General features: G+C 43.8%; 2 protein-coding genes and 1 pseudogene across 3 annotated transcripts; 2 read left to right on the forward strand and 1 right to left on the reverse strand.

Annotated features, from left to right (window-relative positions):
* Positions 1-2,007: 2,007 nt before the first annotated feature.
* LOC136484286 (dormancy-associated protein 1-like) lies at positions 2,008-3,746 on the forward strand. The gene is made up of 3 exons (XM_066481537.1): positions 2,008-2,200; positions 2,401-2,620; positions 3,244-3,746. Exons 1-3 carry the CDS (start codon positions 2,095-2,097, stop codon positions 3,278-3,280), a joined length of 363 nt encoding a protein of 120 aa, XP_066337634.1. The 5' UTR covers positions 2,008-2,094; the 3' UTR covers positions 3,281-3,746.
* Positions 3,747-5,354: 1,608 nt separating this feature from the next.
* On the forward strand, positions 5,355-12,143 carry LOC136521334 (probable sodium/metabolite cotransporter BASS1, chloroplastic; annotated as a pseudogene).
* LOC136521233 (putative E3 ubiquitin-protein ligase RING1a) lies at positions 11,874-18,175 on the reverse strand. Of its 2 annotated transcripts, XR_010775525.1 has the most exons (11): positions 17,911-18,175; positions 17,698-17,779; positions 15,401-15,459; positions 14,837-14,918; positions 14,526-14,646; positions 14,408-14,449; positions 12,950-13,480; positions 12,764-12,871; positions 12,520-12,693; positions 12,332-12,446; positions 11,874-12,234 (listed from the first exon to the last, which is right to left on the reverse strand). XR_010775525.1 is itself a non-coding variant. In XM_066514963.1 (10 exons), the coding sequence occupies exons 1-10, from the start codon at positions 18,104-18,106 to the stop codon at positions 12,414-12,416; spliced, it is 1,428 nt and encodes a 475-aa protein (XP_066371060.1). In that variant the 5' UTR covers positions 18,107-18,175; the 3' UTR covers positions 11,874-12,413. The 2 variants fall into 2 exon arrangements, 1 of the variants encoding a protein (XP_066371060.1); XM_066514963.1 differs by having other exon boundaries at positions 11,874-12,446.
* Between the last annotated feature and the right edge of the window lie 229 nt (positions 18,176-18,404).

Genomic DNA, 18,404 nt, shown 5'->3' on the forward strand with positions numbered 1-18,404 from the left:
CAGTGCATCACCTATGGCATTGTAGACAGACACGGCCGCAGAGTCTTCAAATGGTAAGATTCTTTGCCCTGAGATTCTTGTTGAAGCTTGTGGTAGAAGAAATCCAGCTTTGATTCAAGGCGTGAGTGACATAAGTTGTCCCAAATAGGACCTTATTGTTGGGTATTTTGTTCTATACAATATAGTGCTCCCTTGTGATGACTGCAGTGATGCGGTTTTTCTTCTTGTTTTTCTAAGGAAAGAACAAAGGTTGCTATTTCTGATATGGAAAGCCCAATTCTATTCTATTTTCTTAAAATTGATATTTTCAAAGAAAAATCCCAATAAATTAGCAGTGGTTTATCCAACAATGTTCATGAATAGTACCTAACGATGATATTCAGTTCAAGGTATGGTATTAGCAAAACACTCGATGATGATTCGTGGACAAGCTAAGTGGAAATTTATTTCTTCTGTTTTTAAGAATAATAACTAAGGAATGGACAAGTGTAGAAGTAAATCAATTGAGTTTAGGATGTCAATGTTGAATAGGTAAATAAATTGTGACAATTGTGTTCTGTCATATTTTTTTATTCCGCTAGGCATTCATCTAGACATGGATTGGACTTTTTGCATAACACCATCGTGTTTCCGATAGAATGATTTACGACAGATGGTGTGTCATTTGTGAAATTTTACTTTTATTCAGTATCAAAAGACTGCTGTCTCAGAAGAAGAGATAGAAAAGAAGGAAGGTAAAGTAGTTCACGTGGCCTTTTCTCGCTGGCTTTCTCTGTCATTTTTTCATGGCATTCATGTGCAGGCGCCAGGCAGTAGGCCATGAGATTAACAAGGATGTGTTTGTGTGAGGATGAAGACGTTTATGCCAAGGGCCCATTTGGATCATATGAAATTGAATCTTATTCAAGTAATAAGATTCCAACAATTACTTTCAAGGGTGGTAGATTTTTGTTGGAATCTACTAGTATTCTTGTCCGGATGTACATAGAATTTATCTCCAAGAATGATAGTACGGAGTAGATTACAAAAGCTATTTGGATAAGAAAAGGCTTATTTGCCGTCTGAGGATGTGATACAAGCGTGGGCTTTTTCTAAGAGTAGTTTGGTCTGGAAGAGGCGCCACTGGGCCCAAAAGTGCAACTAATCTCATCTACTGGAGGATGTTACACAGTGGTGGTAAACCCGCAGGCCCAACAGCCAACACCGTGGAACTGGAACGGACAACGGAGGATGCCCGATGCCGGGCAAGAGCGGGCTGGCTAGCGGCTTACTGGCACCTAGCGGTCCGGCGACCGGAGGAATCTGTAGCCTGGCGGTCCGGCAGACTGGCACCTGGCGCTCGCGGAGTCGCAGTCGCAGGCAGGCGGGTGCAAGCACCAAAGCGAGGGTAGGGACGCGTGGCGGTCTGCGAGGTGTAGGGGATGAATAGTATCATTTTCGTCTTATTTGGTAAATATTGTTCGTGGACCAACTAGGCTCAAAAAATTTATCTCGTGATTTCCAACTAAACTGTGTAATTAGTTTTTTTTTACCTACATTTAATACTCCATACAAGTGGCTCAAAATTGATGTGATGAAAAAAGAGTGAAAAAACTTAGAATTTAGATAGCAACTAAACAAGGCCTTCCAACCAACGCACGCTGCCCAAGATCGGGTTGGGCTGCTGCTGGGGATAGGATATTTTGGCGTGGCCAGATGCATATCATCCATTGGAGATGCGGGACCCGGCGCCAGTCCGCTTCATCTTTTTGTTTTTGTTTGATTGATTGGAAAAAAAAAATGGCTCCATCCTTATCTACTTTGCTGCGTCATTGCAGGCTGGGGAGGTCCGCTCACCGCGCTCCCCAGCTGAAATTTGCAGTCCAGATCCAGAGGCCACGCCAGGTCGCAACCGCATTGTCCGGTTTCCATCGCGCCCTTGGCGGTGGACCCGTGGTACCTTGACCAGGCCGGTGTCGGGACACTCGTCCCCTCCGTGATTTAAGAGAGGCCCATCAGCTCGCTGCACCTGTACGCCGCGCTGCTCTCGCCGGAGCTCTAGATCCATCCATCCATCCTGTGAGTGAGTTCGAGAGAAAGAAGCGGCGAGCGAAGATGCTGGACAAGCTGTGGGACGACGTGGTGGCAGGGCCTCAACCGGAGACGGGCCTCGAGAAGCTCCGCAAGGCCACCACCGCCCGCCCGCTCGTCATCGACAAAGGTATACCAGCGGCAAGCAAATGAATCTCTCATTATTTACGTTGTTCGGGAACAGAGAGTCAGAAATAATCAAGATTGGTCTAAAATTAAGCATACTGCGTGCTCTAGTAAACTAAATCCACTACACAAGTTATTACCCGGTTCGCTCACTGACTCAGAACGTACTGACCGCCGTTTTTTTACTACTAATAAATTATTAAGACGCGGCGGACGCCGGAGCCGCGGGGAGCTACAAGCGGACGCAGTCGATGCCGTCGACCCCGACGACGCCGGTGACGCCGTCGTCGTCGACGACGACGCCGCGCGGCGCCGGCAACGTGTGGCGCAGCGTGTTCCACCCGGGGAGCAACCTGGCCACCAAGGGCATGGGCGCCAACCTCTTCGACCGCCCGCAGCCCAACTCCCCCACCGTCTACGACTGGTAAGCCGCATATATGCATCGTCTCATCCCTCCATCTCTCACTTGCATGGTTATAGCTTAAAAAAAAGAACCTACGTGGCTACGTGATCTGCTCAACAGCAAGATCCAGCATCGAACTAATCGAGCACAGACTTGGCTGCTGTGCTGCTCCCACTGCACTCCTGCTCTCCGAGTCTTGTTTAACTAAATGAATGGTTGATTTTAATTAGTTTCTGTTCCAAGCACCCAGAAAGATCTATAATCAAGACGATACATATGCACTAGTGAAGTTAGCACAAAAAATATTAAACAAAAGCAACACTGGATCCACTTAGCGCGCCACATGATGATATTTGCTCACATGGCATGCCAATCCAGAAGCACGACCGAGGAGAGTGAGACAGTGACATAGATCGAGTGCTATGTTCGAGTGTTTGTTGGAACGGATAAGGCCACACACGCTGGTGGCCAAAATTATCATAAATAAACTCCTCTTGAATTGTTTCTCTAATATAGTAATATTTTAACCTGTGAAAACTATCTAGTACTACTAGCTAGTTAAACAATGGTGTCATTTGGACTTTTAGCAAACGAATATCGTGGCACAGAATGTTGTCATGTGTATAATACGTATTTCATTTCAGGCTGTACAGCGACGAGACCAGGAGCAACCACCGTTAGATCGGACTGATGAGATCGGACATGGTGGATGATGATGAAGGGCCCGGCGGTCTCTGTCAGGCCATCATGCTTGCTGGTCCTTGTGGTTATCTAAAAGTCGCATGCATGCTCTATTGTAGTACTTCTGCTTTGCTTTTGCTGATAAATGCGCTGATTGTATGGCTGATAAGTCATGACGGTTAGATTTGTCGGTGGAGAAAAATATTTTTCGTTAGCTCGAAAAAAGTATATCTTAAGACAAGCCAACAGGACGAAACACTTTGCCGTTTAATTTGTCCTATATGTTATGTCATGTTATGGAGTGAGAATGATATGCAGTCACTCCTAGTAGTGAGTACTGAGTAGCTCCTCTGACTCGGCTTGGCCAGTGAAGGGAGCTCTGTGTGTGTGGTACGTGTGGGTGTGTGCTAGCTTTTCTCCATCTTGTAAATATTTTGCCGGTGAGCAATGGATGAGTGTACTTCTACGTGCCTGTTTCTTGCATTTTAATTTTCCTAATCTTGATGAATAGTATTATCAGTTAGTAAACCAGCGCTGAAGACATGGATAACAACAAAATTACTCAGACAAGGATCCGTTCTTTCGCTGCTTAGCCTAAACACATACACGCGCCATACAGACACGGTAGTATTGTATCGGTCTATGTTCTGTGCGGCAGGGGAATGCGAACAAAATGCACCGTGATGGGTAACGGGGCCCGATTTTGGCTCCTTGGTAAAAGTTACCCCGTTAACTCAACTTAACTAATCACTAAAAAATGGTTGACACGTCGTCGTCAGGCTGCCGTGTTGGGCTTGTGCTGACCGTGACTTGCCATTTGTAACCGCAATCGGGCACCCATGTGAGGATTCAATCAGATCCGGCTATGCCATCCTACCTCGATAGCGAAATCGGCTAGCTAGTGGGTGGTGGCATTAGTACTAGTCAATTGACTATTGCTTATCGTGTGTGTTTGTGTGGTGTGGTGGTGTGTGTGCGGGGTGGGGGGATTCCTTACGTGCCATTAAAAAAATATCGTAATATTATGCGAATCTTTGAAAAAGTTCAACGGTCTTTAGCGTTACTGCTTAATTTATTTTGTGTCCTCCATGCCACTGCTGTTAGTTTGAGCACTAATGGTGTAAAACTGTAGGTGTGAAAAGTCAAAAATACCCTTAAGTCTAAATATGTCATTAATTTTTTTGAGCATCTTAACGACTTCAAATGAAAAAACTCAAAACTAGAAAGTTGTAGATCTCGTCGAGATCTATAATTTTCATATAAAAATTATCTTCATTTAATTCCGTAAAAAAACAAATCATATCTCTTTTTTTACGGAATTAAATGAAGATAATTTTTATATAAAAATTATAGATCTCGACGAGATCTACAACTTTTTTGTTTTAAGTTTTTTCATTTGAAGTCGTTAAGATGCTAAAAAAATTAATAACATATTTAGACTTAAGGGTATTTTCGACTTTTCACACCTGCAGCTTGACACCGTTAGTGCCCAAACTGACGGTGATGGCATGAAGAGCACAAAAAAGTTGGAGCAGTGGCGCTGAAGACCGATGAATTTTTTAAGAGGCTCATAGGGCATTGCGATCTTTTTTAATGGCACACGAGGAATTCCCCCTTGTTTCAGAGACCACCTTTGCGTGTTACAGAATGCGGAGGTAAAAATGGATTTTAGCTACCATCAGACTATGACTTGAAGAATGCCCAGAATGCTGAGTGAAAATGGATTTTAAGGAAACTCGCCGTTTGGTGCATCTAGGTGAGACTAAGGTCGTGGTTGGGACCACTTCTAGACGGCTTCCTGGCAAAAAGAAGTCCAAGGGTGCCAAACGTTGTGATTCTCCAGTGGCATATTTTGCCCGCTGTTTCTATCACCGCTACGTTTCAACATAAACACGAAATCGCTTCGAGCCCAGCGTCTGCCTCCACTCGCTAGAGCCCCCATCTCCTCCTCCCCTCGCTCGGCACTATGTCTGATCACCTTGAGTCCTATCCTCCGCCTCCCTCCCCCTCCCCCCCCCCTGCCACTGGAGGCAAAAGCAGTCGAACCCGACAGATCTGCCTCCAGCGACGACGATATGGTGGGTGATGTCCGCCTCCGGCGACGATACTGTGGTGGGTGATGTCCGCGAGACGAGGCTGGTGGTGGCACCTGAATCCAGTGAAGCCGGCACTACAGTGTGACATCATATGGGCCTACGCAACATCCTCCTCATCGAGCCCCTCCTCTTTCTCTGCGTCCTCGTCAGAGCTCGAGCATGTCGAGTTCTTTCTCCCCCTAGAATCTGCCATACCAAACGCTAAGCTTTTTCTCCGCGTGATTCTTATAAAAGTTCGTTGTGGAAGAAGTGTAGCTTTGATTCCAAGGGAGGTCTAGAAAAGTTGTTCCAAACAGGGTATAAGATATATCGAGATTTGAAACAGCTTTTTTTTGTGAAAATAGATAAAAGACTATAATGTGATATTGTCAGAAAGTGACGGCTAAGCATTGTAAACCTGCTAGGTTGCTGAAATCATTGAAGATTCTTAAGTGGAAATGGAGAAAATAATATTACGATGGATCTTTTTAACTGGACGTCCTCGCTCTCATAGAGGAAGGATGCTATAGAATATTAGTATCCGCCCCAAAGTGGTGAGGTTGAGCCCAATAACAGGTAACCTATGTTGAAAGAAAAGAACGGCGATAAAAGGCCTAGAGTGATATTGAATCCAATAACTTAGGTTATGTTTAGTTGAGCTTGTGAAGAGTGCTTTTGCTATTAAAAAACGTAAAGCTAACCAAACAGATGAAATATGAATCTACTTTTTCATAAATAACACACCTTGATCCTGCTTTTAACCCTCCGTTTTTCGAAATGCTATAGATAGAGAGTTATTTCACAATTATTTCAAGAAAAACAGAGGGAAAAAGTGTTTTCGCCAAACACTCTCTAACCACAAATTATAGCTCATAGCAGCTTTTTCGTAGCTCATATTAATTTTTTCACGGTTGACGGACCATTAATAAAGCTAAAAATGAGTTAAGCCCCTGATCTACGTACAACACCCCACTTCTCAGCTCTCACTCTGCCCAGTCATCAGAAGTCAACGGCCGTTCAGTTCCATTCCCCGCTCTCCGTCCTTCGGCATGCTTCTCCTCAGCCCCTCGCCGCCGGCTCCTGCCGCCGCGGTAACCGTCCCCCGTCGTATCCTCCTTACTCCCCACAGGCGCCTCAAGGCTACGTCCACCCCACCGCGCCTCGCCTTGCCTCCGCCTTCGCCCCGCGGCCCCGCTCCGCGGCATTCCGTCAAAGACCGGGTGCCGCGCGGCAGCTGCCGATGCCGATGCAGCGCCCTCCCAAGTTCCAGGCGGCGATGGTGGCGTGCGTGGCGCGATGGTGCGCATTGGGGAGGCTCTGTCGCTGGGGTTCCCGGTGTGGGTGGCGTCGGCCTGCGCGCTCGCTCTGTGGAGGCCGCCGGCCTTCCTCTGGGTCGGGCCCACCGCGCAGATGCTCGGCCTCTCCTTCACAATGCTCGGTTGGCGCCTTCCTTCCCTTCCGTAGTTCCGTTCCCCCGCTAGTACTTGTTCTACCCCTCATGGTGCTGTCTCCTGCCACTTCTTCCAAGTGGACTCAAACTCTACTTCCCCTGTGGGGTTATTAGCTCTGTTGATGTCCTCTATACGATATTAGAACAGCTGCTAGCAATGAGATCGCTGACTAAATGCACAAGCTGATACCAGGAAAGTATATCCCGAAATGAAAAAGGACAGACAAGTGATTAGGAGAAAAGAAGATGAAGATTTAAAAAAGAACCGTACAATTTCAGTACTCTAGTACAATATGGCATCTTTTGCATATTCTCACTTTGATACGAGTTTTTGGCTTTCTAGTTTCTATATAAGATGTTCTCTTTACTGTGCCATTACGATGGAGGAAGCAGGACCAAATTCTCGAGCACTCTGCAGTTCATGGATTAAACCAAATTGCTGTAGCTACGATTAACATAACCTACTCACGTCTGTTGTCAGTTTATATGTGCAAACTGAGGAGTGTTTACTTTCGTGTGTCTGGACCTGGACATATTATTCACCCCTGGTTTCATTTGGGGACCGTTGTATTTATAGTTGGGTAATTGATATATAATTTATACCTACAGGAATGGGAATGACATTGACTTTGGATGACCTCAAAACCGCATTATTGATGCCGAGGGAAGTTAGCTGCTGGATTTATACTGCAATACACGGTCAGTTCCCCCCTTTTTTTGTTCTTCATATGTCTGAATCCTTGTAATCATATTCTCTGAGTTCAAAATACACATACATTTACGCTATTGATGCATAATGTTAGTATATTTGGTAGTTAGGATTAGAGTTTTCCTTGTCGCAGGCTCCATTAGAGGTCAACATGACTACATGACTTTTTTCAACTCACATGACTACATGAGTTGGTGACTTGGTATGGTGAAGATTGAATCCTGATCATTGAGGCTAGCAGATTAGAAGAGAGGGAATCAAATGAAGTTAGTCAGATAGTATGCTACAGTACATAGTCCATGTTGTAGTGCTAATGTAGCCCTTCACTAGTGGCGTATTTGGATTGAGTCACCAGGTGATCCATCGAACCATCCAGTCCTAGTAACTTTGTTTGGTTTGCATCCATGGTTCCGTGTGTCCATCATGGACCCGTCCATTTGAAGCCAACCAGCGAGCCTTTTGTGGGGACCAACCCCAAAGAAAAACGTCCGAAGATGTCCTGCACGGTTGGGGTTCTGGACCAGTCAATCCAACAAACCAAACACACTGTAGAGTTGATCATGTTACCTACATATCTAGTTTCCACGCCTGCCGGTTCAACAAACCTACTCCACAACATCTGGTATAAGAAACATGGTTGTTTTGATTGTTCCCAATACTGGGAACAATTCGCAAAACCTAAAATAAGTTATAGTGAATTGCATAACAGAGACCAAAAAAGAAAAGAAAAAACTTTCCTTGTGGCATGAACTATGCGGAAGTTTCAACGAGTTGGAGCCTCACCCAGGTCCCCACATATGACATCATGGTTGAGTCATTACTGCATCCTGAAAAAACTTTTTGGCAATTATCTAAACACTAAAAATATCATAATTATTGTTGTTTTAAGTGGATGAAAAACCATATAAAATATTAAACCATACTGCTTACATCTTCATTATATATGAGACTGTTACTACAACTGCAGCCATGTCACTTCTGACAAAGGCTCTTTCTGGTGGAGGGATGTTTTGCAACTTTGTGATATGTTTCGTGGAATTGCTAAATGCAAGGTGGGTGATGGATCAACTGTCCTCTTCTGGCTTGACCTCTGGAATGACAATAGTATGCAGACCAAGTATCCAAGGCTTTATACCTTTGCAAAAAACAAGAACATCTCAGTTGCTCAGTTCCTGACAAGTAATACTTTGGAAATTCAGTTCCACCTGCCCCTCTCTGAACAAGCTTATCATGAGTATCAAAGTCTCCAAGATTATTTACAAACCATTCAGGTTCAGCAAGAAGATAAAGACACCTGGCAGTACATCTGGGGAAATAATACATACAGTTCTTCTAAGCTCTACAACCTTCCCTACAAAAATATCCAACCTCCTAAGCCCTTCATTTGGATTTGGGACTCCAAATGCTGTAATAAACTTAGAGTCTTCACTTGGTTACTTCTAATGGATAGACTGATCACAAGGAACATCCTTAAGAGAAAGAAGCTGAAATTAGAAGGGGACAACTACAACTGTGTGCCTCTGCAATAGAAACATGGAAGAAACAGCCTTTCATCTCTTCTTCGGTTGTCCATTCAGCCAAAGCTGCTTGGCAGCAACTTGACATACATTGGAATCTTGGTGCAGATTTCTTTCAAATGATAACCCAAGCTAAGCAGCAGTTCTCGAGCACTTTCTTCATGGAAATCTTCATCATTGGAGCCTGGCAGATATGGAAACAAAGAAACAATTTTATCTTTGACCGAGGACGTCCTTCCCTTGTTTCTTGGAAGCAAAATTTTGTGGAGGAAGCTAGATTGCAGGCCCATAGACTTTGTGATTCTAAAAGAGCAACCTTTCTGTCCTCTTTAGGACTCCAAGGCTGACTCCCTCTTGCTGTTCTCTTCTCTCCCTCTCTTTCTGTACAGTTGTACAGCCTGTAGACTGTAGTCCTTTGCTTATCTCCCTTTCTCTCTGTACAGTTTATTTATTTGAATTTATATACCAACAGTGGGGGCTTCCCCTGCTGTATTTGTGGCTCAAAAAAAAACTGCAGAGTCGTCCCTAGCGCATCTTCTGTTTATAAGCATGTTTAATCGGTGATGACATGGATATGTATTTTATGTTTTTCCCTTCATGTGCAACAAAAATCCAGAGTGAGTGATTTATGTACAGGTGATGCCACTGTCAGGATTTTTTGTGAGCAAGCTGTTGAAATTGCCATCCCATTATGCTGCTGGACTAATTTTAGTGGCCTGTTGCCCTGGAGGTGTGTATGCACTTCCTTTCCTTTTTTTCTATAGATTGGCTACTGGCACTTGAACTGAGAAGGAAAATGTATCTGCAGGCACAGCGAGCAACATTGTGACCTATTTAGCAAGGTAATGAAAAAAATAAAGTGTCATGCCAAGAATAAATGGCATCACAAGCCTTGTTAAAACTTAAAACAATAATCTTCTGGTTGGTGACAATTCATGAAATGTTGGCAGAATGATATATTTTAAGTGATTATTAATGAATGTCAAGGTGATGAATATCTTGACTTCTTCAGTGGATATAACTGACTAGTATTGAAAATTAACTTGAAATAAGTTAGTGCATTTGCATCTAATTCAAATTCAATGGAGGCAAATAATCAAAATTTCAGGAATAGGGAAGTGTATTGAAAAAGTAAAGAGACTTAGATAAATTAATATTCAAATTGCAGGCAAATGTTGCTCTTTCAGTCCTGATGACAGCAGCAAGCACTTTCGCTGCAGCGGTAATGTGCTACTCTCACATCTCCAATCCTCAACTTAGCTGTTATCTTTTGCTTTTTATTCACATGTTGCTCCCTGATGCAGTTCATGACCCCTCTCCTGACATCCAAACTTGCTGGGCAATATGTTGCAGTAGATCCAATGGGACTGTTTGTGTCCACATCTCAGGTGCTGCAAATTTCAAATTTGGTCTGCCTGACATCTAATTTCTTGACCCCTGGCTAATGTTGATATATCTTTTACAGGTTGTCCTCGCACCTGTCCTTTTGGGTGCTCTACTTAATCAGTATTGCAATGGTCTGGTTCAATTAGTGTCCCCGTTGATGCCCTTCATTGCTGTAGCAACAGTAGCCGTTCTATGTGGCAATGCTATTGCACAGAATGCTTCAGCAATCCTGGCATCTGGGTCGCAAGTGGTTTTATTTGTTGGTTGCTTGCATGCATCTGGCTTTTTCTTCGGCTATGTTCTTTCAAGATTACTTGGCATTGATATCTCTTCAGCAAGAACAATCTCTATTGAGGTTGGCATGCAGGTAACTGATGTAGAAATATTGTATCATCATGTTATCTAAGATAAAGATTATTTGAAAGTTTTTATCTCGTTCTATTTAAGCAACTCTTGATCTCTTGGTGAACCAAGTTCTTCCCCTTTTTTTTCTCATGTTTCCAAGGATCTACGACACCGCCATCAGTTTATGGCCTTCCAATTGTATAATCGGCTGTACATTTCAATGAATTTCCTTTCTTTGCAGAACTCAGTGTTGGGCCTTGTCCTTGCAACCAAGCATTTCGGCAACCCTCTCACGGCTGTTCCATGTGCTGTTTCGAGCATCTGCCACTCGGTCTACGGTAGCATTTTGGCTGGGATCTGGAGGTCTATGCCCACCAAGGACAAGGGAGAATGATGCGATGATCATGTCAACCATCTGAATTCTCTGGTCTCCAACGATGAAGGATTTTACCCGTGGGAGTAAACCGTTGATAGGATGGCACTGTCAGCAGCAGCACTTTGTGTATGACCTATTGCAGAGTAAACACCACATAGTGGAGTGCGCTATAAAACAACTAGGCTCGCACTAGACTGCTAGTGGTTCATTTGTTTTCTGGAGGTCTGTTGATGAGGGTTTCGTTGGACTCGGATAGTGTAGTTGGTGAATACTTCCTCTGTTCCAAACAATAAGTCACTTTGACTTTTTTTTGGTACATCTATTGTTATGCATCTAGATATAATAATATGTCTAGAAACATATCAAAATAAGAAAAGAAAAAATCAAAACGACTTATAATTTGAAACAGAAGGAGTACATGATTGCTATGGATATGGATATACACCATGCTACCATGGCAGCTTGTTTATCACACATTCACTTCAACGTCCAGCATCTCGGTTTTAAACGGTGCAACGTCAGTTTCTCAAGGGCGTAGCAGCATACTGTTTTCCAGAGTTGTTGACTCTCCCCCTCCAGCTAACCAGTGTTTGTGGGGCCGCAAGTCTTCATTTTGTTTTATTTGAAGGAACAATAATAAAACAGTAACGCTCTGGTATAACCATCTCAAGGTTAAATACGCAAAGGACCAATACATTTCCACCTCACGCAAGTGCCTTGTAGTAAGTACAGACATAATAAAACAGTAACGCTCTGGTATAATCATCTCAAGGTTAAATACGACTTTGTCCTTTTGTCATACAAAGAAACGACCAAAAAGTAATTTCTGTTACATATCTTTTTTTAATGAGATTTCTGTTACATATAGCTGGGAAGTCGTTCGCAGCACGGGCTGGCTGCCGTCTGAAGAATATGAACGGATGAATTCCAAAAGCTGAAACTGGTGAACAGAAGAACTTAACCAGACGAGGAAAGAACTCAGCCTTCACCCAACCGAGAAACTCCCCGAATACTGGCAGTGCAGACCGAATTTTGGGTTGACAGCGAGGTGAACTGTAGAAGCCAATCTGACTCTTGAAACTACTGGTTGACAGACCTACACACAATTATCTCACATCTCACATGCTAATTATACACCAATTGGTCTCCCCCAAGGTTTTTGTTCCTTCTCAGTTGTATACAAGAGCACAAACCTGTCATTTCATCAAGGGATCACGATGAAGATATGTACAAACAAAATACTTCCATTTGAACTAACTGGCCTTTATTCAACATCTAGTTCGCCACTTTTATGGCATACACCAGCTCCTGAAATGAAGAGCAAAACATTTAGAAGAAATGTGAACGAGGTTATTCAGATAATCAAAGTGTTTGATCTCACCAGAACCCCATTAGGAAATGTGAACGAGGAGCGCAAGTCTGAAAGGCGTTCCTCCCCTGCGAGCCTTGCTTTGTCAAGACCAGATGGATTAGTGCTGACAGGATTGCTATAAGAAGGCTTCAGCGCATACATCTCAACTTCTTCATCTTTGTGTGATGTCTGACTGGCGACAAACTACACAAAGATATCCGTCTGTAAGTTCTGATTTCTGACAATGGACACAAGTGTTTCAATAAGTACTGACCTGACAAAGTTGTTTGATGGAGAGAGTTGGGCCGCAGCACAGATATGACTTCTCCAGATTTGGTGCCGTTTGTCCATCAAGTGGAAGCAGACAAAGATGTACGTCACGCTGTCAAATAAAGTCAGCAACTAATGCAACACTGCAATGAATAAGGAAACATAATATTACGAGCATTTTTATGTTCACCTCGCTGTCATTGTCGTCAGAATTTCGCAGGCACTCAACCAACTTGATCATGCGCCCACCCTTGACCATCCTACCATTTGAACCACTGAAGCTACTGTGGCGAGTCTGACTGCGAGTGCCATTCTTTCCCCATGCTCGTAGAGGAGATGTGCTAAAATTTTCCCTGGAGATTCCTACATCATCCTTTTCATCAGAAGCGGACTCGTCATTGCATGCTCCTCGGGCAGGTGAAGAACGTGGTGTTGGCCATTTTGGCAGTCGTTTCTGCTTTTTCTCTGGGGAACTCTCCTCAGCAGATGAGGACTCTTTGTTACAGTTTTCACCGTTTCCATCCTCTTCATCTTCAGAACAGGCCAGAGCAACATCATCGGAACTGGCTCTACCTCGGCCACGAAAATAGGTATTCTGCCCATTAGGCCGAATGTTACGGCGTGATCTTCTTACAAATGCAGCAGCAGTAGCTTTGGCGGTAGACTTCCGCCCAATAACTTCTGATTGTTTCCGAAAAGCCTCAGCAATGGATGCTTGAATCTTCACATGTACATTAATCAGGAAAATGAACTTGAGTTCAATGTAAAAATAAGAGAGGAAACAAAATGGCAGATGCACACAAATATGTCAATCATTAGTTCGGGTCTTTATAGGTGTTAGACTTGAATACAAGAGCATTTGCATATGCACAGACATCAAAACAATGTTCCTGGGTTCTTGAAGAAAAAGGCTTCTAAATATTCTTATCTGCACTTTGTTGACAGGGTAGGACATAGTTGGCAGTTTCATGACTCCACTATTCATGTGGTTGACATAAGTTTCCATTCATTGGAACAAAGAGCAGGCTTTACAGTTTACAGTTCCAAATAATATAATGAAGTTCTGCACTAACAAAGTTAACATGAAAATAGTTGTTCTATTTCATTTTTGTTCCTTTATGAAGTTCTCTTTACTTTCAAAGAACTTTATGAAGTTCTCTGTCATTAACTTATTATTATCCTTCTGCAATAAGTGCAGTTGGACCAAACAACCTGCTCAATGCTACGATGTCAACTTAGTTCAAAAATTTGATTCCTTAGAAATGAAATTTAGCCAGGGCACCTGTCTATTGATGCTTGGACACGTTAAAACATTTTCTTTTGAAACGAGCAGAAAACGGGTAACAGAGTTGACCAAATTTGATTCCTTAGAAATGAAATTTAGCTGGGATTTTTCCTACTACCCATCCAGAAAATGCTAATGCAGGGAGGTCCACATGGGACAAAACTATCCTACGACTACGAGAAGTAGCAGGGAATCATATCACACCATTTTTGTAACACAGGTTCAGAGGGGAATCATATTTGTAACACAGGTTCAGAGATCTAAGTCAAAATTGATAGGGAATATTTGATGCGGAACACCACAACAGATGCGCATGAACGTGGATATAAAACTGATATCAGCAAAACAGAAAAAGAAAAGAACCTGCTTATTGCGGTCATTCTCCTCTTCGTTGAACGCTAGCTCCTGGACATGGGACAATGCATAAACATTTCTTAGGATCAATCTCTTAATATGAATAAACAAATACCAAGTACAATACCTCTTCTTCATATTTGTCAATATCTGGATATAGAGCTGCAATCAAGGCATCGTAGTTCGGATCATCTCTCAAAGAACGCCGACTCGCACAGTGTGTGCGGCACGCTGGGCACTCGTTGTTCCTTTATAGCAAAGGGATATGTTAGTAACAATACTGTGCTACTCAACATGGGCTGACAAAATGTCTGGTGTACATGCAAAGAAACATGCAGGGATGCATGTTACAATATAGAACAAAAGAAGAGAACTGTAAGTCTTGACTCAGAAGCCAAAGCAACACAACAGCAATGCCATAAAGTAGTGATATATTACCCAAGTCGCATGGATTTGTCAATGCATTCCCTACAGAACCGGTGTAGGCATTCCATAACTGTTCTAGTCTTCCGGATGATGCCTAGCAGCATAAGATGGTTCCACAATCAGTAAATTAAAGTTGATATTCAGTTATGTAACATGTTAATAGAGTTTTTGTATGACACCAAGAATGAAATTGACAAGGAGTTATATCTGCAAGCAACATCTTTCTGTTAAAAACATATTGGCTAAAAAAAGCTACAAAAGTAAAAATGGAAAACCAAAAGCTTCACAGAAACCATTATTTACTGCTGGAATGAAGAAAGTTAGTTTTAGTTAAGCATGACTAAAATATGTACCATCCATTGGCTCTAGCTCCTAATATATGGCATGTCCAAGAAAATACTTATCTTTGTAACAAGGATTCTCTCCAACTGAAAGTATAGGTGGGTTTCAAAATACTGAAATGTCAACATTATGTGTTTGCAATGTACAGTATATGAATAATCTAACCATATAGAAATGGCAGCTTCTTTTGTGCAATACAAAAGATTACAGGTTTGTCTGCGTTAGTGTAGGTACCTAAGCATATGGGACACTGCACTTCTTTGCGTACATCCAGCAATTTTACTGGTACAAACCTGCAGGTGTCAGTGCAAGTGTCAATCTCTTTAAAATGGGTGGGAAAGCAAGAGAAATGAACATCCTGTAATAAAATTATAAGAATCATAAAAAAATGAGGTGAAGCACTAGATGACTCTAGTATAGATCATGTATGCTACACAAGGTGGTGCTGAAGCCTGAAGGTGTAATTTGAGAAATAGTCAGAGCTTACAAAGGAGTTGTATGTTCAGGACTAAAAAAACTCGACCTACGGGGGGGTAGGACAACCCCTGGGCATTGCATTAAGAAGAAAACCTTCTCACGCAGGTCGAGAAAACCCCCGAACCCCTTCCCCACCCATAAACAACGGCACCGTAGCCCATGTGAGAGCGACCACGACCAGGGCCAGACCTTAGACCTGTGCTTTGGCATGGGAGAGATGAGGGTATTTTTTTAACCCCAGCTTTAAAATTCACTCCCACGGGGAGTCAAACCTGAAGTGGTACTCAAGCCACCTAACCAACTCAGGTAGAGGCCCTTTCGCTGTATGTTCAGGACTAATAATGTATCCTGAAACACTGCATGTGCCTGCCGTTTCAGTTGATGCATGTGAAAATGACTGAGGCAAACAAATAGTTCATCAACTTGCTAGAAATTATGAGAAGCTAATCAGCCTGTTCGCTGGTTGGTTTCTGGGTTGATAAGCCCGGCTGGTGTTGGTTTGTTGTGAGAGAAAAACACTGTACCATGGCTGATAAGCCCTAGCTGAAACCAACAAGCGAACAGGCTGAATATCCTAGGCAAACACATTGTAAAATCTGCCGTCTAAAGTCCAAAGGCAAACAACATTGCTCAAGCTCAGCCCCAATTACATGTCAAAATCGAAAAGTTAACCTTGTTTTCATTTTTCTGGGAATGATCCATCTAAATCCTAGGTAGGCAGCTTGCACTATGATATTGCTGACAAGAAAATTCAGGCCTAGGCCATGTCCTGGCTACATAATGACAATCCAATGCTGAGTTGAAGATGAATGTTACAAACTAATAAGCAAACTTGGCTTTCATTTGCTTTTGTCCTCTGCATTTGGTCGTGTGACATCAAAATAAGGCAACAGCCAGACACATATACCATAACAGACATGCATAGAGCATTACTCGTCACTAACACAGAGAAACGAGAGTACAAAATAAAAGGCTAATGTTCACTTACCTCATCACTATCTTTTGCCAGAATAATTAACATCTAAGTTATAGAAGTTTATTGATATATCTTTTCACTACTAGGCAGAAATAGCCATGTGATCTATACTCTTATCATAATCAATCTGTGTACCAAATCTATATGCATTAGCAGCAACTACAGTACATCAGTATGCATATCAGCAATTAGACTAAAGATGTATGCATTTAAAAACACTTTAGTTCAAAGCTCTAATTAATTAGGGGTGGTGGGTTCTACCAGTATGCCAAAAGCTTCAGCCTACCAATTCTGAATAGGCTGCCAAGTTCATAATGTATGTTTCAATTAATAGGTGGATGGAGCTCAGATATTACAACTAGCATAGCATCCTTAATTATTAAGCAGTAAATAAATGGATGATGAAGTACACATTGAAAGCTACACCTCCATGTTCAGTTTCACTGTAGCGATGAAATAAAGGGCATTATGATGTGTGAGCTGAAACTTGTTGCTGGAGAGAGGCAGGGTCAACAGGTTTTCTTAAATAAGGAACATGATCAATATCTAACCACCAATTAAGCCACTTCATTTCTGATTGTATATGCATGGAAAGATCTGCAGTGTCATCCCTAACCCGCACTGGACTGTACGATTGGAAACTTTAGCACTGTTCACGACTGCCTCAAACTTCATTACCCTCTTATTAGGCATCCTGGCTCTATTAATAATAAGATATAAGAATTCTGAATCAGATGATGACGATGACCACAGCTAGCGCTTGCATCTGCACAACTTGTGTTGCTTGCTACCAACGGAAATCACAGAGATACTGCTTCTTACAAGTAGAAAATAGGGCAAAGCACGCAACATCCATGGCTCGCCGCCTCCCTTCCCGCATACAGCCCCCAGAAATCCGCAGCCAGCCATGGTCAACTAGGAAAAGACCCACGGGCTCGGCCTAGGCACGAGAGCTGATCAAAGCCGCTTAGCGGTGCCGCATCTGGAGCACACGCATCAGGAAGGAAACCACGACGACGGGGAAAGGAAAGCGGTAAAGCAAGCAAGCAACGGGACGGTTGGCGAGCGTCCGACGTACTCCTGTTTTGCGGCGTCCGCGTCCTCCGACTCAGACTCCGACGACTCCGCCGCCGCCGCCGCCGCTGCCTTCGCGCCGGAATCTGCGAGCAAGGCCAAACAACGTGGGCGGAAGAGGAAATAAACCAAGCATCAGCGCGTGGAGATCGAGGAGAAGAGCGCCGTCGACGTGGGAGGGAGGGGCGGCAGGGCGGGCGAACGAACGAGCGCTCACCGTTGGCGTTGCCGTTGGCTTCGGCGCCGGCGCCGGCGCCGGCGACGGCGCTGCCGTTCTCCTCCAGCTTGGGCTTCTTCTCCGCGGGCTCGGCCGTCGGCGGCGGCGGCGGAGACGCGGGAGGGGGCGAGCCGGCGCCCGCGGCCGCGGAGGGGGAGGGCGAGGGTGGCGGGGGCGGGCGCTTCTGGGCGGGCATTTGGGCTGCGGCGGCAGGCAGCGTCGAGCGGGTCGCGTGGAGAGGCGGCGAGGTGGGGGCGGGCGGGGGCGGGCGCGCGTTGCTACGCTGGGGCGGGGCTGGCACGGGGATCTCTCCGTCTGCGGGCTGGCTTTTCTACGGCTCCTGGCTTCGGAGTGGGTGCAGATGTGGGTGGGTGCAACCGGTTTGAGCGGTTTGAGCCTCTTAAGTGTGTGTCGTTATAAACTATAGGATTAAGTTCACTTTGTCCTCAATTATAGGGTTCGTCTAATTTTAACTCTTAACTACAAAATCGTCT

This window comes from Miscanthus floridulus, chromosome 1 (genome assembly GCF_019320115.1).
Source record: "Miscanthus floridulus cultivar M001 chromosome 1, ASM1932011v1, whole genome shotgun sequence".
NCBI classification, from domain to species: Eukaryota; Viridiplantae; Streptophyta; class Magnoliopsida; order Poales; family Poaceae; genus Miscanthus; species Miscanthus floridulus.